This window comes from Kogia breviceps, chromosome 10 (assembly GCF_026419965.1).
Source record: "Kogia breviceps isolate mKogBre1 chromosome 10, mKogBre1 haplotype 1, whole genome shotgun sequence".
NCBI classification, from domain to species: domain Eukaryota; kingdom Metazoa; phylum Chordata; class Mammalia; order Artiodactyla; family Physeteridae; genus Kogia; species Kogia breviceps.
This window is the reverse complement of record NC_081319.1, coordinates 23,897,952-23,925,781: the sequence shown is the minus strand read 5'-3', so window position 1 is coordinate 23,925,781 and position 27,830 is coordinate 23,897,952. Positions and strand designations below refer to the sequence as shown.

Genomic DNA, 27,830 nt, shown 5'->3' with positions numbered 1-27,830 from the left:
GAGAATTAACACTACTCGAACGCAAGATTTATTATAGAGGTGTAGTAGTCAAAAAAGTATTGAATTGGTATCAAGATAGATCTGTAGATTAGAGCAAAGTAGAGTCCAGAAATAAATCCACACATATGTGGACAATTGATTATTGACAAAAGTGAAAAGGCAGTTCATTGCACAAAGGCTAGTCTTTTCCAATTGCTGGAAGAATTACATATCCATGTTTAAAAACAAAACAAAAGAACTTCAAAGAACTTAGCATACATAAAAATCAACTTAAAATGGAAGATCTAAATATGAAACCTAAAGACATAAAGTTTCTAGAAGAAAACATAGGTGAAAAATCTTTGTGGTCTGAGTTAGGTAAAGATTTCTTAGATAGGTCACCAAATGCAAGATCTGTAAAAGGATAATTTGGACATCAAAGTTAAATATTCTGTTCTTGGATAGACACTGTTAAGAGTATGAAGAGACAAGCCACAGACTAGGAGAAAAGAATTGCAGGTGACCTACAGCTGGAATATATAAAGAACTGTAAAACTCAATAATTACAAAAACAGACAACCCGATGAAAACGTGCAAAACATTTGAACAGACACTTCACTAAAGAAAATATATTACGGATGGTAAAAAAAGTACATGAAAAGGAGCTCAGCATCATTAGTCATTAGGGAAATACGTATTAGAACCACAGTGAAACACTACTGCATACCAATTAAGATGGTTAAATTTTTAAAATACAATACTGTGTATGGGAAAGGATATAAAGAAACTGGAACTGGTCTAAATGTAAAATACGACCACTTTCTAAAACAACTTGATAGTTTCTTAAAAAGTATGCATCCATATACCTGCCATGTGGTCCAGCTATTTCACTTCTAGGTATTTTCCCAAGAGAAATGAAGGCATGTGTCCGTACGAAAATAGGAATATAAATGTTCATAGCAGCTTTATTTGTAATAGTCAAAAACTGGAAAAATCCCAAATATCTATCAATAGGCAAGTATATAAACAAATAATGACACAATGGAATATTATTTAGCAATTAAAAAGGGGTGAACTATTGATATCCACACTAACATGAATGAGTCATACAAAAATTCTGAAGGAAAGAATTCGAGTTAAAGAAATTAAGGTATAATTACATTTATATAAAATTCTAGAAAAGGCAAACGAATGTAGAGTGACCGATCAGATAGTTTAGGGGTTGGTAAGGAAGGGCAGGAAAGGGGGATGACAAAGGGACCTGAAACTTTTTTGGGGTGATGGATATGTTCACTGTCTTAATTATGGTGATGATTTCACATGTATGTCTGTCGAAAGTTCCCAATCACGTACTTTAAATACGTGTAGTTTATTGGATATCAGTTATACCTCAATAAAGCTAAAAACCAAAATAAAGAGTGCAGGCTCTGCTGTTAGAAAGCCTGGGTAAAAGAAGGATAATAACCGGACCCAACTCTCAGGGTTGTTGTGAGGACTGTAGGTTTTGATGTATGGTCAGAGATTAGACCAGGGCCTGACTCAGCACTGTTCACCATTTGATATGACTGTATTTTATTTTCTACTAAATCGTAAACTCTCAACAAGCAAGGCACCACGTCTCTGCCATCATTTTGCCTAGTTTGAAACTCAGCATGAGTATTTATTTGTGTAATCCTCAACGTATTACAAAAACAGGGCGAAAAGCATTTTGACGAACTTTACGTGGTTCAGTAATAGAATTAGCATCCTTCAAACATGTACAGCATGGGTAAAAATTGAAAAAAGAACTGTGGAATTGGGTATACACTGCTCTGGCCTAATTTGTGAATTATGGTATTTATTTGTTTAGAATTATATGGGAAATATTTAAAATGTTACCTTGTCTTAAAGATATATCTTTATTTTTATACGTGTATGTAAATGTGTGTATATGTGTGTGTCTATCACACATATTCCCTGAAAATGGTTTCCTTTGGGCACTCTAACGTAGCTGTCACCCTCGTTTCTTTGACTTATTTTAGAATGCAGTTAAGTCCTTGGGAAAATCACTTATGTCATCATTGAGGAATGCCACCAAAATAGCTTCTCACTTAAGTTCCCATCCCCAGAGCTAACCCACGGGAGGTTCCGATAAATTCAAATATTTAATAACTTGTATTTTTCTTTCTCCTTAAACACAGGCCCTCTGGTCCTGGAAGCAGGATCATGTGGTGGATTCTTGGCAGTCAGCAGTCTGTGGAGCATTTGCAGGTGCAAAGGATTATATTATACTGGGAAAGACCAAAGAGGGGGAGAAAAATGTGAAAATATTAACTGTGCAAAAACAACATTCTTCAGAAATTCCAGATTGTTTGGAAGAATAGAGTCCCACTAGTTGTTTGAGAAAAGAGAGTGTCTTAGGGGGAAAAAAAAAAAAAAAAAAACTGCTAAAAAGGTGTCTGCCTGAAAGACAGCCAATTTGTTTTTGACAAATTTTTTCTTTTTATTAAAACCTTCACTCAGGCCCTTGGATTATCTTAAAGACGATTTAGCAAGGCCTCTGTGGGAAGAGACTGGCTATGGGTGCAGCTGTCTGCCTTGAGCACTTCTTGGGGGGGTTTAGGCGATTTTTGCAGAAGGCAATGATTCACGGTCCATGTGACATGTTTGATGGCGCCGTAGATTAACTGGTGTCAGGAGAGCAGAGGCTGCTCCATAGCTTACTGAAGGCTAAACTGCGCGGTGTAGAAAATATGGAGATCTAAACATCTGGGCGTTTTCTAGACATTAAACAAAGAGCAGAGTGACACAATGCAATGTCTGTCCATCACTTGGTCATACGCATTTTCCAGTGAGGTTTTAGTGAGAACTCCGAAACTGGAAAGAATTTAAAAAGTGAGAGGTGTAACAGTCTAAAAGAGAAAAACATTTTGTTGCCAGTGAAGGTGAGTGAGAATTATGGTTGAAATGAATCGACACGGAAATTTGCCAGAAAATTGTAAACTGCTGGTTTTGATGTGAAGCCAGTAAACTGACAGATATGCGGGCTTAGGATACCAACCTTAGTAGAAAATAATTCGTTTCCAATTTGTTTAATGGTCGTTGGATGGGGTTTTAGTTGTAGTGATTAGGAAAACAGAAAACATACATTTTATAATTAATAATTGGACCCATCTGACTTATAGAATTGATAATCCAAAATAAGACTCTTGCCTCTAGATATGAAGCCAGCTCAGATTGCTTATGACGGGTAATTGTTTCCACATGATCCATAGTCATTAGCTGTGTTAAATGAGTAGGTGGTCGTGATTCATTTGCCAGTGGTCAGGAGTCTTTACTCCCCAGTCCCTAAGAAATGTGCGTTTCTGTGGACTCCCTTCTGGGTCCTGGGCACAAAGTGAGTATTCTGGAAATTGAGTCATCCTGGATAGGGAAGGCCAGTTCTCAAAGTTAACATACTATAAAACGTCTGAGTGTTGAAACAAATATATATATTCTCTGGTCCCTTCCCTTAAGTAGCTAGTTCAAAGATTCGCTTGCAAATATGCATTGTTCCTATTAAGGACATGTGCGTTCATTACATTTCCTTTTTCTGAATAATGCTGTGTAATAGGCACTAAGTACTTAGTTTAGTCAGGGGGTCGGAGCCGGGGAGAAACTTGGTATCAGACCCCCTGTTTGGCGGGATCCTGTGGGCCAGGCTCTTTCCATTCCGGTGGCCCCCGCTGAGGATGAGGAGCGCAGCAAGACACACTGCCCTCCAGAGACAGTGGGGAAGCTGGTATGTGGGGCAGGGAAAGGATTCACCCAGAGCCTCAGGATCCAGTGCTGGCTGACCTGTCTGAATCATAGAGCTGTCAAACCTCTGTTCTGTCCCCAGCTAAGGAACGAGACTTTGGGGCCTTATTGAGCGCCAGTTTCCTTACCTGTAATGCAGAAGCAACCCTCCCTCCGGTAAGGGGTTGTTGCTGGGATAGGTGCGACAATGTGTGTTAGAACTGCGTTTACGGAGTTTATTTCAATAAAAACAACCAGCACCCAGGAAATGAAAAGCTGTCATCATCACAGTAATTCATATTTTTAATTGCATAGAAAAGAAATAACACATTAATAAAGTTACTATGCGTAGTCATCACCTCTAGTAGGGTGTAGATTCAAAAACTACTCCAAGACAGTTATCTTATTTTTTCAGCTGAGGTTCTGATAGGAATTTGCCCAAGGTCTGCAGAAAATCCATTGTCAGTACATCTACATGTATTTAACAAAAGATAAAGTAAAATAAATAGATTTCTTGTTTATATCCCTTTTGTTTTGAAATTTTAGTTGGTACAAATGTTGATCCTGAGGAACAAGGTTACTCTTTTGAAACCTTTCTGAAAGAGAAACGTAATTGGAAACTATTTCAGATTGTGAAAAAGCGACATTCTGTAAGAATTTGCTGCAAGATTGTGCACTGCACAGGATAGAGAGATGACTAATGACTAGTCATCTTGGGCAGCTCCTAAGATCTGACATGCTTACCGGCTGTACTTTCAGACGTTTTTGCCTTACATGGCCACAGAGGCAGTGATAAAACTTGCCCTATAAACCAGAAATCTGATTTCTCATCCCTGTGTGCTTTTCCAAGTTTAACCTGGTTCAGTCATGGTAGACGAACCACTCTCTGGCCATCCTTGGCACTCTTCGGTGCCCATGCTTGCTTTATAAACCACTTGGCACAAATATCCAAAAATGTCCCTTGAGATTGGAGGTGTTGATGGCTCGTCATGCTCAGAAATTCCCTTGGCTTCTGGTCAGGGGTTGGGTTGGGGGTGGGGAAACGGACTTTGCCAACTTCCCTACTTCAAGTTAACTTCCAAACAGAAAAGCATCATTCAGTCTTAGTAATTATGACATCTGCTACCATAGGGATATCTGCTATCCTAATGTCCTTTGATTAGTTTCCTGTAATGAGCACTTAACTTACATTCTCTAAGTCTGGACGCTTGTTCGGAGCTCGTAGGTGGAGCCGCTCTCCCTGCTCCCAGCTCATCTGGGCGGGGGAGGCCCTGGGCGGACAGCGAGTGGCAGTGCCGCCCACTGCTGCTCCCCCCACATTCACAGCTGCTGTTGGCGGGGACGGCTCCATAACTCTTGTAGGAAGGCGGCCCCTCTGTCTGGAGAAGGCACAGAACCTACATTTCTTCCCTGAGGACAGGTGCGATGTCGTTTCACTGTAAAAGTCTAGTTTCCCCTGAATCTGGTTCTTGAAAGCAGTTAGCCTAACATCCAGTAAAGACCCAACTCTAGTGGAACCCATAGAAAATGGTTTCACATGTGATTTGAGCACTAAAGTAGCCTGCAGTCGCTGTACCAAATAATTATTTCCTGTCTAATGTTAGCATGTTCCTTGTGTTTATTACCAGCGGTTTACGTGTCCCTTAAGTAAAATGCATAAAATAACTACATTTTAACTGAAAATACAGCTCCCCTGCCCCCTCCCCTTTATGACCAGTTATTCTATTACGTGATCTTCACAAGTCCTTCTTACAGCCTCATAAAACATTGTGAGGTCTGTGAATTAAAGCAGTCTTTGATATTTGAAGACATTTAAATCGACTTATTAACAACTTGCATAAAATAAAGTTTCCATCGTGGTAATAAAAGGAGGACCTATTTTAGGATATGTGTTTCTGTCCAACTTTTCTTCTTATTACTTTCATGAAACAAATCACTGGGAGAATATTGGCAGGCATCTACAGTAAAGGAATGGTGAACTTTTGCTAATGCCCCAAATAAGTTCGATTTACAGTATCCAAATTTAGTAGAAAACAAATACTTTTCAACATAGGTGATGTGTGAGAGCCTGAGTGGTCAGACAGGGGACCGATGATGTCCTTGTCAATTTTTAGTTGGTTCAGGTCAGTTTGTAAAGATTTTCAAGCAGGAAAATCAGACATGCACTTCTGGATTTTAACAACTAGATACATTTGGATTTGTCTTATGCATATATCAAAGTCATCGTGTAGTGAAACAGCATTACTTTTGGAGCCAAGGTACACATGACTTTTGAGTCCCACCTCCTTTATGGCAGAGTAAGTGGTTTAAAAAAAGTAAGAGTAATATTTCAGGACTGGGTCCACAAAATTTTAAAATACTTGCGGTTTAGCAGGTCTCTGGATTTCAGACAACTTTGGCTTGGGAGGCAAGTGTTTCACATATTCATAACTCAAAGGTGGCTAAAATAAAAGGCACTCCATCCAGTATACGCGTTTATGGTTTTTACTCGTTAGCCCTAAGATTGGTGTCATTCTGGGTACATCTCTCAAGACGTCAGCATCATAATAAATGTTACCAAATGGAGGAGGTTCAGTTTAATGATCTTCTTTCAGCAACATATTTTAGAAAGATATTGGGCAGAGATCAAATGACCTCCTTGTCCACACACCGCAAAACTTGGAAGAGGTGTGCTATTTCTGAAGCATCCTTCACACACGTGTTTTGTTCAGCTCTTAGAAAACTGCCGATTTCACCCCGGCTCACGGAAGCTGAATCTTTAGAAAGCCCTTTTGGGCTCATTATTTCTATCTCCTTTGGGCCTTTAGGGGTTTAAAATATATCTGTATCGTATTAAATAAAATAATGGTACCATATACTGTGATTTCTGTTTAAAAAAAAAAGTAGTCCTCCAGTTCCTCTGTCTGTAGATATGGACCCGTTTAAAATATGTGGATTTAGAAAAAAATCAGTTTGGCAGTCATGGCATTTAAATAAAGAGGACAGGAGAGAAAAGTTAGGAAAGAAGCAGTAAGGAAGAATGCAGGCTTGAATCAAAACTGACTCTAACAAGATATGGAAGCGGGTTTAGAACTCTTGTTACTCTGACTGGCCTGTTGATCAGAGCCTGCAAATACAGAAACATTTATACTCTTTTAACCCTAAGAAGCCGGCCATTTATACGAAAAATCCCCACACTGATACCCGTGTCTGTTTGCCAGTTTTGCCTCAGAGCAGAAACCACAGCAGCATTTTGGAGTCAGATTAGAGAAGATGGGCCCATTGAAGGCATGGACCCCCTGAGACTCATGGGGCACGGCAGGTCTCTCCGAGTGGGGGTCTGCCCACGACACACCCCCGTGTACACACACAGGTTTGTCTGCTGCTTCACAAAAGAGCAGGCTACATTGTGGGGCCTTGGTTTTTTTACTTGCAGGTGTAAAACGTTATCCCGTCAGCTCTTCTATATGCAGTCAGACGTCACTGCAAAGCAGGGGAGTGTGTGGGTAAAGATTCTGCATGTGTGCTTCCTGTTGAATCAGTCAGGTGGGCGTAACGATAAAGAAGTATTTCTGGCAGAGTTATGAGGAATTAGTTACAAAGTAAAAATGAGAAAACACCGTGTGATGCAGTAAACAGGACCTCACTTGTGTGTTGGGTATTTTTATATGCACAGGTGGATTTGCAGCTGCAGTCACCACACCTCTGGACGTGGCAAAAACCAGAATCATGTTGGCAAAGGTAAGTGGTAAAATAATGTAGACACAACAGACGCTTGTATCTATTAGCACTTAGGGCTTACATGTATATAAAGTGAACAAAAGTGGCATAACACCTATAGTTAGCAGCCTTTCGCGGCCTGCTGAACCACTAATGAAACTGCCTTCGGACAAAGCAATATCCACAGGAATCGCTGTGACGGAGATCTGGGTAGCATTGTACCTTTTTGCAGTCATTTTCACCTGTATTATGTGAACAGGGAGGGCTGGTGGAGCCTCTGCCTGGTGGTGCGATTTTCAAAGAATCTCTATTTTTACTGGTGACAGACCTGAGACTCAGAGCGTTGGCCTGCTTCATGCCATGCAGCAAGTATGAGGCCCTGAACTTGTAAGAGTGAAGCCTTATTAAGCCTTCACCAGATGAATTAGGACATTTTTCAGAATTGGTAAGAAAGGTCATTAAGTAAAATTGTTTTTAAAAAAGCTGGACCGAGACTTCAGGGAATGGCATGCATATACCTGGACCCAGACAATAAAAACTAAAAAGTCTTACCCTTGTGGAAATGTGGGACAAATAAGGGCAGAATCGTAGTATGTAGCTTGATAGGGCAAAGCCTGTTTTAAATTGAACGCAGCATTTTTTTTTTTTTTTTTTTTTTTGGTGGTACGCGGGCCTCTCACTGTCGTGGCCTCTCCCGTCGCGGAGCACAGGCTCCGGACGCGCAGGCTCAGCGGCCACGGCTCACGGGCTTAGTTGCTCCGCGGCATGTGGGATCTTCCCGGACCGGGGCACGAACCTGCGTCCCCCGTATCGGCAGGCGGACTCTCAACCACTGCGCCACCAGGGAAGCCCTGAACACAGTATTCTTGATTAAGTGTGTTCATTAGCCACTTAGATAAGTTTCATAATCATTACCATTCATACTGATTATTCCCCATCCTCCTCAGATGAGTTAATACTGCTTTCAGTGTCTTTCCTGTTCAATAGTAGTATGTGAATTATCTGGGTTAAGTTCTGCTCCTAGGTTGACAGTGAGAGAAGGAACCTAGACAAGCTACTTCTGGTGGGAAATGGGCCAACTCAGTGCTTGCTTGTGGGTTCAAGTGTGAGGGCTTCTCGTCTAGTGAGATCCAGAGGTCCTGATTCCCGGGAGACCCCCCCAGTCTATCTGGAACTGTGTCCTACCAGGAGGGTGGTGGGGAGCCGTGCATCTGCGGGTATCTAGAGCCCGCTGTAAGTTGGTTGGGGAGTTCCGTGAGGTGATGGCTTCTCTTTTGTCTTTCCACGCAGGCCGGCTCCAGCCCTGCAAGTGGGAACGTCCTCTCTGCCCTGCATGGGGTCTGGCGGATACGGGGGCTGTCGGGGTAAGGCTGGGAAGGGAGGTCCCGCCGCCATCGCCGTCCACCCTCCTTCTCCTTTAGCCCAGCATCGGGAGAACACCCACCCTTCCTTTTGCTTGCCCTGGTTGGGGTATCATTTACTTTTGTCGTACAAAACGTTACGTTTGATGTTGCTTACGTGAGATGATATTGCCCAGTAGTGGGTGATTCCCATCTCCGTGTGAGATGGCATCCCCCTCTGTGGCCTCTGCCAGGTTCTGGATTGCAGCACTGAGAAAGCCGGTGTCCAGTTGTGTAAGGCAGGACCCAAATGACGAGGAAAGCATTGTTAGAAGAAAACATTTGTGGCTTGGGGCACTTTTAACTCTTAATAGTTATCACTTTTAACATAGCATAGTGCCTGACACCTCCCTCGCAGCTCACCGCTCCGCATCATCCGCAAAGGTCTCTTCAGAATGCTACTTCGGCATTGCTTTTACAACATGTAAACCTGTGTAAAGGTTGGGATCTGTAACAGGTAGATGAAATCACGATTCTCTCTGGAATCATCTACCAGGGATTTTGCTGAGGGAGCAAAGTGGCAGCCTCCTGTAGGGGAAGGTTGAAGGGAGCCTAGCGACAGGGCAGGGGTGAAACAGCATAGCCACGGCGGTGCCACCTCCTCGTCCCGGTGCTGTGTCGATCATTTATTTGACTCTACTTTTGTGTCCATTTGGCAGGTTTTATTGCAGCTCCTTGACAGTCTGGGGAACACGGGGCAGGTTGGTCAGGCCGCACGCAAGGGTATTTTGCAGGAGTTACCAAGCCCCATCCTCTATTCACAGCAAGTAACGTTGGATGGCTTCGATAAATGTGCCACCTCTCAGTGGCTGCTGTTTGCCTGAAGGACAAAGCATTTGGAGACAGGGGCTGGGTTTACCAGAAAGGAGTAACTGAGCCTTGGAGGGCAGGGTGGTAGTTTGTATGTCCTGAGTCAGTGGTTTATGGCTAATAGATTATAAGTAAGTAGGAATCTGGTCGCTCGTAGCTGAGGCACGTTGATGTTGACACAGGATCCTCCTCGCACAGTGAAATGGTGTGAGGGAAAAAAAAAAAAAAAAAAGAGCTCTGAAGTAGCAGGGAAAAGATTCTTAGGGTTTCAAATAGTGACTGGGCCACACAGAGGTATTGCATGCAGTAGCTGTTTTAGGTCATAGAGTCAAATTTCACTGTAAATGTCACTGCTCTTTTATTGGTTTCGCTATAGTTCTTATTAGAGTCTGTGGCAACTATTGGTCACAGCTAGGCCCTTGACTTTAGCCCTGTGGAGTCCGTGTGGAGCCGCAGCCTGTCCGCCTTTCAGGAGAAAGTGGTGATTCTCGGGGATAGCAGAGTCGGCAGGACCGTGGCCCCAGAAACTTGTGGACAGGAATTTCCTTGAGTAGACGATTGAAACGAAACCTTCCCTGTCCCAGTGTTGGTGTTACTGGGTGTTGTCTCACCAGGCAGTGCCAGAACTACAGGCAGAGGAAGGGTGTCATCAACATGTTGAGGGCCCATTCCTGTCCCCACTTTCGGCCCTGAAAAGGTACTTTGGATTTTTGCCCATCTTCCAGAAGCTTCTAAAGTCTTGGGCTCTCATTAGTATGCCCAGTGTGGTCCTTAGCAGAGTATTTCAGGCAGCTAATGACAGTGTTCATTAGCTTCCTGTTAATGTGATAAAAGACAACAAGTAATTGGACCAGAGAACTGTAACGAGAAGCAAACAAACAAGACCTCCTGTGAATGTGGGCAGTTCTTGTGAGCAGTGGTCCTAGGCTTCCCCAGCTGCCTCCTCTGTCGGTTTTCCATGCAGAGCCCCTGGGGGCTCCTGGTGGCCCCGGGACACACCTGCCGGGTTTAACAGAGGATTCAAGCCACCTCCGCACCTGCAATGGGCTGGTGCTGAGCTCTCGGCGTTAATTAAAGTTGTGACACTTGGGTCTCTCCGTGTTGGTTCACACGGGGAGGGACCACGTTCTGGCACCGATTTGGAAGATGTGTCCTCAGGCAACCTGGTTTCTCTGAAACAAAAGTACTGCACGCTCACCGAGCCCAACAGCCCGAAAGCAGATGGGGAGCCTGTTTATCCAGCGTTGCTTCTTCCTCCGTTTCTCTGGCTCATCACCTGGCCTTTTGTTTTTCTCTCCTGTGCCCTTTATGTCCTCACCGCTGCTGCCCTGTGTCCCCCCAAGTGGCGCCCGGCCCTCTGCTGAGCGCCTGACGTTTGTCATCTATCTCTTCCTCGTGTGGTCCCTCCAGTGCAGCCCTGCTCTGTTCCGGTCTTCGTGTCTGCGTTTGGTTGGGGCCCTCACTGTACAAATTACTCTAATGATGTTAACAGACAGTTGTCATCTAGTGAAGCCATCAACTGCTTCCATCTGCCCCTTGCGTGGAGCAGCTGAGCTCATTAGCGGCAGGGAGAGGAACGAGACACTGGCTGTAGAAACAAGGCAGGGAGGGAGGGAGGGAGAGACGGAGGCTTTTGTGGCCAGCATGGTTTCCACAGCTCAGCCCCTGCTGATCTCCCCCCCACCCACACTTCCAGCACTTCTCTTTGTAGGATGGGGGCAGGGAGATGAACGTCTCTTCCGGGCCAGAAGGACACAGTGGCCTCAAAGCAGTAATGTAGGGGCCACTTCATGGAAAAACAATTTGCATGATGCTGGCTGAACAGCTTTTTTCCTTCCGAGTGTATTTTGGTCTTCTATAGAATTTTCACGTAGACAAGAAAAAGAGGTTCTCATTTCGTGTAGTATTTTACTTGACGATTTAAATCCTCAGTTAGCTAACTAAACTATGGGCCCCCTAGAACCACTCTCGAGTCCGTTTTCCTCTGAAGTGCTGAGGGCTACACACCAGGTGGTCAGGCTGGCCTCTCCCGGCCGTCACACAGAAAGGAGGCAGCCAGGCGGCTGTGAACTAGGCCACGGGGGTTTCCTTCCTGTCCCTTTCTTGGCAAGCCTCCCTTTAGCTGAGCATGGAGGTTCCCCAGACTTTCAAGGCTACACAGGCTACTGCTGGCATAACCTCCACGTTTTCAGCTTTTGTCCCTGGATCCGACCCTAAGTCTTTTTAGTGGTCAATCCACTAGTTCTGATTTTGTGATTTTGTAATTTTGTTCTCCGCTTACACAAGTAATGCTCTTGGTAAAAAAGGTTCAACTGTTACAGAAACACAGGCAAGGAAAGTCTCCTATACCCCTTGCTCCCCACAGAAAGTTGAGGATGCATCTCGGCCATGTCTGTCCATCAAGCAGTCACATTATACATACAGCTTTGGGACCTGACTTCTTTCAGAACCTATTTTGTATACGTTCCGTGTTGGTCCCTGTGGACGGCCTTATTAGCGGCACAGCTGTAGCACCATCTCTGTAACCAGGGAGCAGATTCTTTGCAGTTTTTCTCTTAAGAGCACCACCACAATGACCATCTTTGAACAAATACCTCTGCGTCGCTCCGGGAGGGTTTTAAAGGATGACTCCCCACTTTCCATCCCCAGTAACACTGTTGTTTTACTTTGCATTTCTTTGCTTCTTCCAAAGTTGCAACTTTGATGGTAACTGGCTCTCTGTAGTGCTTGGGGACGGAACCTGTAATGAGGTGCTGCTCCCCTCCCAGCTGGAACCCACTCGCCTTTCTCAGAGGGGAAACAGGGAATCCATGGAGATTCATCACCTCTGTGGGTCTCTAAGGACAAAATGGGACGGAGTGAGTCACTGGGAGGAGCAGCAGGGTCGTCGGAAATCTTCCCCAGCATCCAGGGCCCACCTCAGGCTTCCAGGCAGACGGTGGGGCGTTGGTGCCCTCCGGCCTTCCCTGGGACTCAGCCCTCGGACTGCTCTATTTTTAAAAAGTCAATTCCTTCATCTCTTGAAACCAAAAATGGTGTGACAGTCTTAACGGAACTGTCGTGGGGACAGAGTCACCATGTCTTGACTAATTGCTGGACTTAACTGTGGGTGCTCACAAGTCAGCTGTTTGTATTCAGCCGCCTTAGCCAATAAGCAGCTGGGCTCCAGCTTCAACGAGTCTACTCGGGAATGTAATTCAGTGCCATTGTGAAAGGAAAAACAGACACATTTTAAGTGCTGTGTGGGGTTTAATGAGCGCCGTGTGTTGAGTGGAGCTAGCTGTGGGTGTTGCAGTTTAACCTTTTTTACACACAGAAAATTAAAAATCTTTCCTCCTCCCTTCCCCTCCCCCCCCAGATTATTTGCAGGGGTCTTCCCTCGAATGGCAGCCATCAGTCTGGGAGGTTTCATCTTTCTTGGTGCTTATGACCAGACTCGCAGCTTTCTATTGGAACTTGGCAGAGAGAGCCCGTGAATCACAGACGGCCCCTGCTTTCAAGAAAGGGTCCTGCTGTGAGAACTGTTTCCCCTCCGGTGAGCAGCTGTTTGGCCATCGGAACAACAAAACGCGGCGCTCGAGTCCAGGTCTGCTCAGATTACGACATGGAGAACGCACCTTCCGTGCTGCAGGCTGGCCGAGATGACGTCATCGGCCTGGTTCCCAGAGTTCGGAGAGAAAATGATGTCCACGGCGGTACTTGGAACAATTTTCTCAGAACCCCTTAATAAATAAGTGTGGCAACGCTGAGTCCAGGCCCTTTCAGAGCCTTCGTTTGATCTGTATCTGATCTTTCATTTCCTGCCACCTGACAGTGGAATCAGCCAAAGGCAGAGATGGTTATGATTTTAGAAGAATGGCTAGAGTAAGTAAAGGAAGGAGACTCGGGAAGAAAGTTGGGGGTGTGGGTGGCTTTTCTCCCCTGGGTTAACTCCGACTGCATCGCCTGACGGCGTGGTGTAAAAAGAACGAACTACATACAGGTGCTCGGCCAGCATCCTTGCTGGGTAACCCGGCTGCTGGGCTTAATTACCCTCACATTTCACCTATAAAAACAATTGTATTCTTTTCCAGAGAGGTGTCCAGCGGCCCATGTGGTGTGTGAGAGAGAAACCAGTCGCAGCCCAATGAGTAGGTGGGCCCAGCGGGCTTCGCGGCAGGAGGGCCGTCACTGACCGGGCTCCTCTCCACTTCAGACCCAAAGTGAGGCCCGGGGCCGGCTTTGGAACCGGGGTGGGTTCATCATCCCTCATCACTAAGGTTTGTTGCTTGGAGTTGTAAGCTCCACACTAGAAATCAAAGAGATGAAGTGGGAAGGTCACCATTTTGGAGCTCGACTAATAAGCTCCAGGTGTTAGAAAAATTCAGAAAGCAATCTCAGGAATCTAGTGGTGTCATGTTTTCCCTGGAGCAACGGGTATATATACCATTCTGCTTTGACTAAAAATTTTTTTCCCTTTTCGAGGGTGGGGTGGGGGGAAGGTATGTACTTCAGGCAGGATGACTCCCTTACAAAGGCAATCTCTGGAATTAATTAAACAGGATGCAGCAATGCTGGTGACTGGAGCTATAAAAATAACCCCGCCACACACTTAACGTTTTATAAATGAACCTTTATTAAAGACACTTCAATGCCATTTGTTAGACACTTCAATATTTTACATGTTGCTTTTCAATGTACATTGTACCAAAATTTCTATAAATAAATAACTTTGTACATAAAAGTAAGTAATACTTCCTCTTTCACATTGCCTCTCAGAAGCAGCAAATTCACATATTTTGTGGAAGTGAGAATCAGTTAACTGTTGAGAACAAAATTCTAAATGTGCTTACCTTTTGGAACAGTGATGACATCTGACAGTGAAATTTAACATTAACATAGGTAAGTAACCATTCTATCAGTACCTCCCTTCAGCTTTTTGGCCAAAGGAACTTTGCTTTCTGAGATTTTTAAGGACCTTGTTTCAATGTAATTTTTCCTGAAATACACATTGGCACTCACAAGATGGTTAGCAACAGGTCTCAAAAAAGTGCAAATATACCCAGAACCCAGGTCAAGGGCTAATCGTTTAGAGTCCAAGCCTGGGTCCATCTGTGCGAGGGAAGGAAATGGACAGGCCTGCTCTGCACCCTCAGTAAAGACACGCTCGCCCTGAAAAGGAGGGACTTGGTTTTTCCTCCCCCAAGGCCGATGTAATATTAAATTATATCGGCAGAACTAAAACATCGCTATTGAAAGATCCACAGGTACCAACACCAGCAGCCTCTATCTGTCTCATTAAAAGCCTCAAATGACCATCGAAAGATACTGACAAGACCACATTCGCCTTTATCACAGAAGGAAGAAGAAAGGCAGTGCTTAATTGTTCGAACCAATTGCTTGTGGTGGATTAACAACCTCCATTCCACTTGTTTGTTAGAGAAGGAACTTAAACCTACGAGCAGTCCGTCACTGCAAAGGAACAGGATGACATCTGCCCCTCCGGGCTCTACGGGGAGGGCGCTGTGAGGCCAGCGACACACGAGCAATACTGACGTGAAGTTACTTCCAATGCCAACAGAGTCTCTGACGGTAAAGCACGCGAGGGCGTCGGCCCTCCCAAGTGCAATACCGAGCCAAAGGACCTTCGCTTCCCTCCCACCCACCAAAAACTCCTGTGAACATGTGGTTTGTAGTTCCCAGGAGCTCCATCCACGCATTAAGGCACCAGAACTATCCACCCGCCTCCAAAATTAGAACATCAACCTGGTATGAAAAATATTGTCAAAATTGTACAATTTTTTTTCCGTTAACCATGCACTAAAGATTAAAATAGCCTCTGTAAAAGATATATATAATATATATGCCATCTCTGCAAACTCTTATGTACAAGGGTATCAAATACTTTTCTGCCTTTTGTACACAATAGCCTCTTGCGTTTCTGTGCTTCAGCTGCAAGTCCTTCAAACTGCTGACGCTCCACACGGAGGTGAAAACTATGTACAAAACAGTGATGCTTGAAGCCGCCAGGCTCCCTCACCCACCTCTCCTTCCTGCAGACATCGACGCCACAAGAGCCGAGGTAGACATAAGCCTAGCTTTTGGGTGCAAACAGCAGTGGCGCGCTCCGTCTCCCGGGCGGCTGTCCCGTCACGGGTGTGGACTCAGAACCGAAGTCACAGGCTTGGGGGACGTGTCCATTGGAAAGAAGCAAGCGCTGGCCTTCACTGGGCACGTCAGGAAAGCCCGAGGCAGCTTCTGTGAGCTCAGGCTTGCCCGGAGTAAACGCACACGAAGGCTGCAGGTCTAAGGGGTCCAGCTCACACAACCGCGCTATCGTCCAAGAGGAGGCCCCTAGAAGGAGGAGAAGGAAGAGGCCACGTCAGCACCTCCTCTGGCCCGGCCGAGTCCGTGCTTCCCCGCCCCCTGCTGCTGCCTCGGAAGACAGTGAGTGCCACGTTACCTTTCCCATCTAGAGGCGCCGCTGGCTTCTTCAAGGCTGCCAGCATTCTGTCGTGGTTACTGGGGTAGAGGGACCCCCTGCAGTGGCTGCGGGACCCGTCAGCGGCCCCGCTGCTCTGCTGCTGTGGAGAGCGTGGGCGGTCACTCGGGCTGGGCTCCAGGCCGCTCAGGGTTCCTGGCTGTGCACTGTCTCTGGGCACAGGCTGAGGACAGAAGGCCTGCTCCTCGGAGGGACTGCGCCCGTTGGTGCTGCAGTCGCCGTACACCGCCGGGCCGCCGTGCTCTGCGGACAGAGCCGGAGACGGATGAGACCCGTCGCCACGCAAGGCTCCGTCCCACGTAGAGGACAGGCTGCTCAGCTCTGCGGCCGTAAGCCCCGAGGCCTGCTTTGATCAACCCCCCTGCCAAGTCTGTTCGCAGAAAAAGGACTTGGGCAAACACCGAGCCATTAATGAAGAACAGAGCCCTTCCACGTTGCAACGTTTCAGCTTAATTTCTTAATCAGAGCGTGAAGTCATACACACTGATCTCAGGGAACCAAAAAAATCCCATTTGCGTGAGCACGCACCATATAGTGTCAGGAGTCTTCTGAACCATTAGAAATTTAGCCTCACAGCGGCCCTGGTGAAAAGGTACTCTGGTTTGGGCCTTAACCCTTCATTTCAGTCACTGACCAATCGAGAAAACTCATGCTTAGGCTTACCACACCATAGTTTTCCTTAAGAGACATCCTATTCTGGAATTTAAGAAGAGCCAGGCCAGAGCTTCCCGTTTATATATTGAATGCCAAATTCTAAGACAGTCTGACATCAAGTGTGTCTCCCCCCACTTTCACTTAATGAGTAGGTCCACCCACATTTTGATTTCAAGAGCAAAATACTTTTCCTGACCACAGCATCTCATACCTATCCTCTTCTGTGGGCCAGGTGTGCCGTCGGCCTTCTCCACCACTTCCCACCGCTCCTTCGTGTGCCCGGTGCAGAGCTTGGGCTGCCTGCACGTAATGCCGTGAGCTTCCACCTCCGGAAAGAGGCCTGCGTTGCTCGGACAGACACCTGCAACAGACTCCCACACGGTTAGAGACTCCGGGCTTAGTCAGCACTTCACAGGAAGCCGTGAGAACGGGCAAGGCTACCGGAACAGGGACGTTTTTCAACGTGTTCTTTTCAGTGCTGGGTTATTGGGCTAACCAAGAAGTCCAGCAAGGAACCTTTTCGAATACTGCCTTCCCAGCAGGCAAGCCTTTCAGCATTCAGAGCCATGATGGTGAGCAGTTCTTGGCAAGGATAAACTCGCCCCTAACAAGAGCTGCTCAGCCTCCCCTACTCTTGTGGGCACGTTGTACTCTGGGAGACCGAACAACAGGCCTGGGCGCTTCCCCTGCACAGCGAGTGCCTTGGTTTCAGTACCTGGCATGTCCTTTGCTGCTCTTATTTCAGGCAGTCCTACCCTATCCGGACTAGGAGTCCCACCCTATCCCAATACCGCGACTTCCTGGGGGACGGGGATTTTAAAACCTTGCAGAACTTGCACAGGTTAAGTCCAAAAAAACCCGAGAGAAGGCTTGAGTCATCCAGCCTGCCAGGTCCCCACATATGCTTGATGTGACAGCTGGCAGCGGCCCCGGGGGTCACAGCCGCACCGAGGGCTGAGGCCTTACCGTTGCTCTCGATGTGCCCATTGGCCTGGTGGCCACCCTCCGTCCTGACCACGGTTTCCTGTCGGTCAGAAAGGGTCCCCTGGGAAGAGAGGTAGCTCGGAACATCTGGTGGCACGATGGTTTCATCTGCAAGGACACAGGACAGTCAAACACCAGGGGTCCCGATCCTTTGAGGTGACAACGAAGGCAGACACAGGAGACCCCAGCAGCTGCTGTCAAGGCTGTGCAGGGACACCCTGTGGAGTCTGTGCCCGGGAGAAGCCCTCCCAGGACCTGCTCAGCCTGACTTTACAGCCAGGTGTGAGAGGTGTCCGAGTCTGCAAAAGACAAAGCACAGCGATGGGAAAGGAGACAGAACTAAGGGAAGAAGGGACCTGTGAGGTCACTGCAGCAGCAATCTACCACGTGGCAGCAAAGCAAGTGCCAAGGACGCCTCAGAAAAGTGCAGGGTTCACAGTGTATTTGACAGTATTCCCACTATAATGTGCAATTCCTGAAAGATGATAGATAGAATGGTGTCGTCGAGACCGAAGCCTCAGCTGTCCCAAAGGTTCTAGAGGAGTTCTGAATATACTGAGATTCTCAAAGAAGCCTCTGGCCCTGGCCTCCTTCACCAATGTCCCCACTTTTCCCCTTCCCTGTGAGTCACCGCCGCCACAGCAGCTAACCTGTGTTAGTGACGCTGTACTCCTCACTCTTCTTCCTGGTCTGATAGATGATGCACACCCAGACCAGGGACGTCAGCACGATACTGCACACCACGGCGATGGTGAAGATGCCCACGGTGGTGCCGTCCTTCCTGCAGCCCGGAGTGGGCAGGACGCTCAGTTGGCTGTGAGCGCGCTCGGTGCCCAGGGCGTTGGACATCTCGCAGGTGTAGCGGCCCGCGTCTTCCGCCACCACGTTCTGAACGACCAGCAGCTGGTTGCCGGGGGTGAAGTGGTGCCGCTCGGTGAGGATCAGGGGCCGGTCCCCCTTGAGCCAGGTGATGCGGGGCGGAGGGCTTCCAGTCGCTTTGCACTGGAGAGCCACTGTTTCTCCCACGGATGCCACGCGGTCCTCCAAGGGCACCGCCAAGGACGGGGTTTCTGCAAGAAGTCAGTGGAGGTCTTACGGTTATTCTGTGGGCCTCGGCTGCTATACCTCTGCCTTGTCTCCTGGACCAAGGAAAATCCAAGACATCAGTGAAATGCCATCTAAGACCTTTAACGGAGTGGCAAGCTTTTCAGAAGATTTTCTACCAGAAAGACAAAATCATTACTCTTCTGGGGATGAAAAGCCCCTATGGTTCCCAGACTGCCCTGCGACGGGCCCAAGTTTATCCTTGACCCAGACCCAATCCATCCTGCCCTATTAGAGGGCAGTTCTATAGGTAGAGTGTCTTATACCTAAGCCCTGTAAAGACTCTCCTAATTCACTGGCTATCTTTTTTTTTTTTTTTTTTAAAGAGATGGAACCACTTGTTTAAGAAAATCTTAGAAGCCTAACATTTCCTAACATTTTAAACAAAGAAACGGCCTACCACACTCACCTACTCTGGGCTTCACAGAACAGTTTGAGAGAACCTTGCCTCCGGGTACCTCGGATAAGTAAGGAGATCTCTCTCTCTCATACGTTCACAGATGCGCGCACGCACGCACACACACACACGTACACCCCACTCTCTTCTCTCAGCGTATCTATAGTCGAACCTAGGACGGTCAGGGTGGCGTTCGCTGAAATGGAGCCGGCCGAGTTCTGGGCGGTACAGCTATAAACCCCCATGTCATCTATCTTCACATCAGTGATGAAAAACACATCGTCGTCTGGCATGACGTGCATGCGTCGCTCACGAGCAGCGGGGAAATCTGTGCCTCCATCCTTCTGCCAGGCGATCTGGGGGTTAGGGTGGCCAGTGGCGGCACATTCTAGACGGGCCATGGTGCCAGTCCGGATGGCAATGTCGTGGGGCATTTTGGTGAAGGATGGCAACACTGCAAAACAGCAGCACACAGGGTCGAGTCTTTAGAAAGCTGGAACGCAAAGACCAGGAGTATCTTCTGTCAAACTGACCTTCCCCACCACTGCGAGTGAGTTCACCAGCCTTCATGCCAGCATCTGCCCAGAACCACTACTGAGCTGAGGTTTCCAAGGGCCGCCCAGCTTCTCCTACCAGGGAGGGGGGTGGGGGGGAGGAGCAGTTCCATCGGTCTCTCTCGTCACACGCCTGAGGCTGGCTCTCACCCTCTCAAATGTAAGGCTTTCCTGAAACATTTCCCCACTGTCCGTCATGGCGTGATCAGTCCCATAAATGCCAGGGCCTGATACTTGCCTGCCTTAATCACCCAGAGCGAGCCTAAGAAACAGGAATATCTGCTCCTGCAAGATGCTACGACGGAAAGAAGGTGACATGCCTTCACCCTGGGGGAAGCAATGGGACGGCTCTTCCCTCTTGAAGAGAACTCATGTAGGGGCAGTGGTACTGGAGCCACGTTCCTGTACACACACGAGCAGAAGGCACTCCACCAGCTTATTTATCCCAAACGTTCCCTGACACAGTGCTAAGCACCCAGCCAAATGTCGGGCATCACCACTGTACCCATCAAGATTGCTCTGGTGGGGACTCTTAATAGTTCCCTGAGCTTTTGAGAAACAGTGAGGACTCCTTCAGAATAAGCCAACACAACTGGTCAATGGGTGGTAAAAAAGTGTGGGATTTTTTTTGGGGGGGCGGGGTCTGTAAGGGCTGAGAGACCAGGGCAGTTCTGGCACTTTTTAACTGTAATAATCAAGAAAATCTTGTTAAATTACCGGGGCAAGGGGTTAACTGCTCAAGCTATTTCTCTCTCTCTCCTTCTACCCTAAACTCACTACCACAAACAGCCCTGAAGGAGCCATCTCAACAGGCTCTAAAGCTGGCTGCCAAGTGAAAAATCCTTGTCAAACACCCAACAAACCATTCTGCTGTCAGGCCGGCTGCCCTACCACTGTTGGACTTGGCCCCGCCCAGGCTGGCCGCAAGGCTGTGCCATCTCCTCAAAGGGCATCAGCTTCCCCAGCATCAGGGTATGCTTGGAATCTGGATACCAGACATCCTGGATTAAGGAGGAGAATAAATGGAAAAAAAAAAAAAGACAAGGTTTGGGGCTACACTGTCACTTGACATAATAACTGGATTTAAAAAAAAAAAAAAAAATCACCCAAAACGAAGAATGCACTGAGAAAAACCCTAATAACCCTACAATCTGGGCCCAAGCCAGGCAACAGTACGATACAATAATGTCCCGGTGAAGCTGGTGTATCTCCCGTCTCAATCATTTCCACACAGATGACAGAACAATCACAGGTGTGGCTCTGCAGAAATCTTACACCCTAATGGATTGAGGGCACTTGCATACCATTCACAGTGAGCCTAGCCTTGTGCGAGTAGGTGGAGCCGAAGTGGTTGGTGATGACGCACTGGTAGCGGCCCTCGTGCCCGAAGGTGACACGGCGCAGGTGCAGGATGGTGGTGTACTCCATCACCTCCCCGTCCTGAGCGCGGACGTGGGCGAAGTTCTCCATGTCGGCATTGGCCAGCACCTCGTTGTCCTTCTTCCAGGCGAACGTCATGGGGGAACTGCTGCTGCTGGCGGCCGAGCAAGTGAAGCGGACGTCCTTGCCCACCACGGCCGTGGTCGTCTCTGGCTGGGTGATAATCTGTGGCTTGGGTACGTCATCTGGGGTGAGAAGAGCCAACTGTAAGTCACTCAGCCTTCCGGACACGGGGGCCAGCTGCTGTTCACGCGAAGGAGAAATTGAGTCAGACCCGAGCAGGGACCAGTCCTTTCAGGGTCCCTGTGCACCCTCAGCGCCACCAAACACTGTCAGGGACTTGCCCAGTGGCGGTCCGACTGTATCCAGTTACAGATCCGTGAATGGTGATCCCTCTACGGTCACGCTGCTCGATTCACACACATCCACCGGTACTCAGTTATCAAAGCAATCCGCGGTTTCCACGAGAACACTACATACACAGCTTTACCACTGTCACACAAGACTCAGAGTCAACCATGAATGCAAGGGCCTCACCCACAAACTCTACTCCAAAGGGAGTAGGGGATGAAGTACTTCCAGAACATCAGAATAAAGACTTCTGAAAATCTGTACCTCCTATTAAAGCAGTGAAAATATAAGCAAAAAATGATCACAGTCAACTTTTTCAGAATCTTAGAAACTAGCTAAAGGCTAGAACCACCCATGAAGTGTTAATTCAAGAAAACACCTGAATCTCAGGAAGAAAAGTGAGCTTTATGGCATTATAACCTACCCAAAGTCCCATCCCTCTCTCTCCAGCTCTACAGTAGCGTTAAGACTCAGCAGGCCTAGCAACCAATGAGGGGGGCAGGGTGAGCTGGGCATGCCCACAAAAGCTGCATTTTCAGAGCTTGCATTTATTTGACCCGATAGAGTTTGCTCAGCAAGGGAAGCCCTATCCCGGGGGGCGTGTGGTAAAAATAATCAGCATTCAGTGCTGAGGCAGAAGTATCAGTTGGAACCACTGACAGGCTGGCCAGGAAACTGCAAAGGAAATTGGGTGAATGAAATGTCATCAGCGGGCTTTGTAAAGGGCAACATGTTCCCGAGGACCGAGAAGGCCACCTGCATGTGCAGCGCTATGTGTATGCCCAGGAAAGACCTCAGAGGGCCCACGTTTCTTCCCTGTGACCCTCATCGAGGATCAGTGCAAACAGGAAGTTATGGCACACCCCTAACACACAGCAGAGATGCTGGCTGGGCAAAGGACAGGAGGCCTGAAGTAATTTAAGGACTCTGTCCAATCATTAGCTAACCACTAAGCCAACCACAGAGGGACTAAAGTGGCTGCATAGAACGGATTTTACAACATTTGTCCAGGAAAGTCACTAAACAAGTAAACCGTAACAGAACAGCAAACCCCAGGGGAAGACACAGGGAAGATTTGATTTGCAGAGTTGCTACACTATTTAAAACCCTCATTTATCAACAAAGAAAAAATAGGAAAAAAACCAAAACACGCAAAGCAGTCAATAGAAACTGTCCTTCAGGAAGTCCAGATCTTGTACCTACTAAAAAAAGACTTTAATTTGGCTTTATAAGAATGTACACAGAACTAAAAGAAACCACCTCTAGAGGGGAGTATGTAAATCCTTTCCCACCAAATAAAGACTATCAAGAAAGAGCTAGAAATTGTAAAAATGAACCCAAAATACATTTGGAGTTTAAAAGTACAATAACTGAAATAAAAAATTCACTAAAGGAGCTCAACAGCTGAGCTGAGCTGAGCTGGCAGAAGAGTCAGGGAAATTGGGACAGGTCAACTGAGGTTATCCAGTCTCAGAAATAAAGAAAAAAGAATGAAGAAGGTGAGCAGAGCCACAGAGACCTGTGGGATAGCATCAAGCCTAATAACATACAAATAAAGGGAGTCCAAGAAGGAGGAGAAAGAAAAAGGAACAGAAGGACCATCTGAAGAAATCATGGCCCCAAACTTCCCAAGTTGGATGAAAAATTTACATCCACACATCCGAGAACCTCAGTGAACACCAAATGGAATAAATTCAAAGATTCACATATAAAAGCTTCATAGTCAAACTGTGCATAGACAAAGACAAAGAATCTTGAAAGCAGCAAGAACACAGCAACTCTTCACATACAAGGGATCTTCAATAACGTTAACAGCGGATGTCTCATGAGAAACCATGGAGTTGAGAAGGCAGTAGGAAGACATGTCCAAAGTACCGAAACAGAGACTGTTAACTAAATTCTATATCCAGCAAAACGATCCTTCAAAAATGAAGGAGAAATGACAACATTCTCAGATTTAAAAACAAAAAACCAGAGAGAATTTACTGCTATCAGACCTGCCCTACAAGAAATACTAAAGGGGATCCTTCAGGCTGAAATGAAAAGACACGTCAGTAACTCCACATAAACAAAAAACACCATTAAAGGAACTACATAGGTAAATACGTAAGGACTTTTGTTTGTGACTCTCTTCTATTCCTCTTCTTTGAGGAACTCTCTGCTCCTCCTCTTTGAAAATATCAACAAAATTGAATAATATGTAGTTACAGTAGGGTAGGGAAAAGAGAGAAAGGAGAGAAGACTCAAATACTAAAATCTGGAATCAAAGAAAGGACAATACTACCAACCCTTACAGCAACAAACAAGAATACAGGGGAATACTATGAGTAACTGTATGCCAACAAATTAGACAATCTGTCTGAAATGCACAAATTCTGAAAAAGACACAAACTGAAAGCTGACTCAAGAAGAAAAGGAAAATCTGCATAGATATAACAAGTAAAGACAATTTTAAAACTTCCCGGAAAGAGAAGTCCAGAGCCAAATGGTTGGTGAAATTTACATCTAAAGAATTATCACAGGGCTTCCCTGGTGGCGCAGTGGTTGAGAATCCGCCTGCTGATGCAGGGGACACGGGTTCGTGCCCCGGTCCGGGAAGATCCCACATGCCGCGGAGCGGCTGGGCCCGTGAGCCATGGCCACTGAGCCTGTGCGTCCGGAGCCTGTGCTCCGCAACGGGAGAGGCCACGACAGTGAGAGGCCCGCGTACCACAAAAAAAAAAAAAAAAAAAAAAGAATTATCACAAATTCTTCCAAAAAAAAAAAAAAAAAGATGAGGGGTGAACATTTCCTAAATCCATTCTATAAGGTAAGTATTACCTGATAACAAAACCAGAAAAAACCAGAAAACTATAGACCTTTATGAGTAAATGAGTAAACATGCAAGAATTCTCTACACTCAGTAAAACAAGAGCTGGTTCTTTGAAAGGGTAAACAATATTGACAAACCTCTGGCCAGGCTCACCAAGAAGAAAGGACCCAAATAAACAAAATAAGAAATGATAAAGGAGAAATAACAACACATCCCACAGAAACAACAAAAAACCGTAAGGTAATACTATGAACAGGGCTTCCCTGGTGGCGCAGTGGTTGAGAGTCCGCCTGCCGATGCAGGGGATACAGGTTCGTGCCCCGGTCTGGGAAGATCCCACATGCCACGGAGAGGCCAGGCCCATGAACCATGGCCGCTGAGCCTGTGCGTCTAGAGCCTGTGCTCCGCAACAGGAGAGGCCACAACAGTGAGAGGCCTGTGTACCACACACACACACACAAAAAAAACCCTATGCACAAATTCATATATGAATTTGGCATTTGTATATGCCAACAAATTTGACAGCCTAGAATTTCTAGCCACTTTGGTGAGAATTTGACAGCCAAGTTTCTAGAAACATACAGCCCACCAAAATGGAATCAAGAAGAGACAGATAATTTGACCAGATGGATCACTAGGAGTGAAGTAGAATCTGTAAAAAAACAAAAACAAAAAGACTCTCTACAAACAAAAGTCCAGGACTAGGATGGCTTCACAGGCAAATTCTACCAAACATACAAAGAAGAACTTATACCGATTCTTCTCAAACTCTTCCAAAAGACTGAAGAGAAGGAAACAGTCCCAAAGACATTCTATGAAGCCACCATCATCGTGATACCAAAATTAGAAAAAGACACTACCAAAAAAAGAAAATTACAGGCCAAATCTTTGATGAACAGTGATGCAAAAATCCTCAACGGGGGCTTCCCTGGTGGCGCAGTGGTTGAGAATCTGCCTGCCGATGCAGGGGACACGGGTTCGTGCCCCGGTCTGGGAAGATCCCACATGCCGCGGAGCAACTAAGCCCACGCACGGCAACTACCGAGCCTGCGCGCCACAACTACTGAGCCCAAGTGACACAACTACTGAAGCCCACGCACTCAGAGCCCATGCTCCACAACAGAGGAAGCACCGCAATAAGGAGTAGCCCCCACTCGCCGCAACTAGAGAAAACACGTGCAACAACGAAACCCAACGCAGCCAAAAATAAATAAGTAAAAAATAAATTTAAAATTAAAAATACCCTAACAAACCAAATCCCATAACATATAAAAAGATGTTATACCATGACCAAGTTGCATTTATCCCAGGAATACAAATTTGTTTTAACATCCAAAAATGTAATACACCATATCAGTAAAATAAAGGGAAAAAAATCACATGATTCAACAGATGCAGAAAAAGCATTTCACAAAATGCAACACAAAACAGCAGGGTTTCCGTGGTGGCACAGTGGTTAAGAATCCACCTGCCTATGCTGGGACACAGGTTCAAGCTCAGGTCTGGTAAGATCCCACATGGTGGGGAGCAACTCGGCCCGTGCGCCACAACTACTGAGCCAGCGCTCTACAGCCCGTGAGCCACAACTACTGAGCCTGTGTGCCACAGCTACTGAAGCCCGTGCGCCTAGAGCCTGTGCTCCGCAACGAGAAGCCACCGCAATGAGAAGCCCGCACAGCGCAACAAAGAGTAGTCCCTGCTCGCCACAACTAGAGAAAGCCCACACACAGCAATGAAGACCCAGCGCAGCAAAAAATAAAAACAAAACGAAACATTCAAATTAGAAATAGAAGGGAAATTCATCAACTCAGTAAAGGTCACCCATTGAAAACCCACAGCTAACAGCTATTTAATGGTGAAAGACTGAATGCTTTTCCCCTAAAATCAGGAAAATGAGAAGGATGTCTACCCTCATCCCTTCTATTCAACATTGTACTGGAGAACCTGGCCAGGGCAGTTAGATAAGAAAAAGAAATAAAAAGCATTCAGATTGGAAAGGAAAAAAACTACCTTTTTGCAAATGACATGACAATCATATATAAAGAAAATCCTAAGGAATTCACTGAAAAACTATTAGAACGAATAAATGATTTCAACATAGTTACAGGATACAAAATCAACATAAAATTCAATCCCATTTCTATACACTAGCAATGAAAATTTAAAAATGAAATTAAGAACTCCATTTAAGTAGCACCATAAAGAAAAAACACCAACAGGAGTAAATTTACCAAAAGAAATGTGAGACCCGTATAATGGAAGCTATAAGATTTCATTGAAAGAAAGTGAAAAAGAGCTACAAAAAGATGGAAAGACATCACATGTTCACAGACTGGGAAGACTTGCTATTATGATGGCAGTACTCCCCAAATTAATCAAGAGGTTCAATGCAATCCCTATTTCAAAATCCCAGTTGTCTTTATTGCATAAATGACAAGCTGACCCCAAAATTTATGGGGACATGGGAGGGAACCATAATAGTCACAACAGTCTTCAACTAGAAGACCAAAATTGTAGGACTATGTATGAGCTAATACAATTGTACAACTCTTACAAGAAAACATAGGTGTATATATTTGTTACCTTGTCTCTGGCTACAGTTTCTTAGATGACATCAAAAGTACAAATGACAGAAGAAAAAAAAAAAATTGGACTTAATCAGAATTTAAAACCTTTGTGCTTCAAATGTCAAGAAAATGAAAAAAAAATCAGCCACAGACTGGTAGAAAATATTGGCAAACCTTATATCTGCTGAGGATCTAGTATCCATAACATACAAAGAACTCTTATGACTCAACAATGAAAAGACAAATGACCAATTAAAACATGGGCAGAAGATTTGAGCAGCCATTTTTCCATGGCAGATATACATATATGTCCACTAAGCATGTGAAAACATACTCAACATCATTAGGCATTAGGCAAATGCAAATCAAAGCCACAGTGAGGGGGGCTTCCCTGGTGGCGCAGTGGTTGATAGTCTGCCTGCTAATGCAGGGGACGCAGGTTCGAGCCCTGGTCTGGGAGGATCCCACATGCCACGGAGCAACTGGGCCCGTGAGCCACAACTACTGAGCCTGCGCATCTGGAGCCTGTGCTCCGCAACAAGAGAGGCCGCGATAGTGAGAGGCCCACGCACCACGATGAAGAGTGGCCCCCGCTTGCCGCAACTAAGAGAAAGCCCTCGCACAGAAATGAACACCTGACACAGCCATAAATAAATAAATAAATAAATAAATTTTAAAAAAGAGTTATAAGAACAAAACAAAACCACAGTGAGATTCCACTTCACATCCACTAGCATAGGTAAAATTTTAAAGGCAGTACCAAGTGTTGGCAAGGATGGGGATCCATCAGACTCCTCATACATTGTTGAGGGGCATATAAAATGGTGCAGCCACTTTGGAAA

The 27,830-nt window shown here is 46.2% G+C and overlaps 2 protein-coding genes across 11 annotated transcripts in view; one reads left to right on the top strand and one right to left on the bottom strand.

Annotated features, from left to right (window-relative positions):
* SLC25A26 (solute carrier family 25 member 26) overlaps nt 1-13,393 on the top strand; it is a 141,136-nt gene extending 127,743 nt beyond the window's left edge. For 3 of the 7 annotated variants that reach the window (XM_059075793.2, XM_059075794.2, XM_067043702.1), the window contains 4 exons: nt 2,160-2,229; nt 7,391-7,455; nt 8,725-8,798; nt 13,003-13,393. In XM_059075793.2, coding sequence (XP_058931776.1) covers nt 2,160-2,229; nt 7,391-7,455; nt 8,725-8,798; nt 13,003-13,120 — 327 coding nt within the window. In that variant the 3' untranslated portion in view covers nt 13,121-13,393. The remainder of the gene's footprint in view (nt 1-2,159; nt 2,230-7,390; nt 7,456-8,724; nt 8,799-13,002) is intronic. The other 4 variants (XM_067043697.1, XM_067043698.1, XM_067043700.1 and 1 more) reach the window with 3 other exon arrangements.
* Nucleotides 13,394-14,237: 844 nt separating this feature from the next.
* Nucleotides 14,238-27,830, bottom strand: part of LRIG1 (leucine rich repeats and immunoglobulin like domains 1) — a 123,053-nt gene continuing 109,460 nt past the window's right edge. For 2 of the 4 annotated variants that reach the window (XM_059075570.2, XM_067043694.1), the window contains 7 exons: nt 21,123-21,443; nt 19,437-19,718; nt 18,414-18,833; nt 17,746-17,871; nt 16,991-17,140; nt 16,087-16,368; nt 14,238-15,977 (listed from right to left, as the gene is read on the bottom strand). In XM_059075570.2, coding sequence (XP_058931553.1) covers nt 15,718-15,977; nt 16,087-16,368; nt 16,991-17,140; nt 17,746-17,871; nt 18,414-18,833; nt 19,437-19,718; nt 21,123-21,443 — 1,841 coding nt within the window. In that variant the 3' untranslated portion in view covers nt 14,238-15,717. The remainder of the gene's footprint in view (nt 15,978-16,086; nt 16,369-16,990; nt 17,141-17,745; nt 17,872-18,413; nt 18,834-19,436; nt 19,719-21,122; nt 21,444-27,830) is intronic. The other 2 variants (XM_067043695.1, XM_067043696.1) reach the window with 1 other exon arrangement.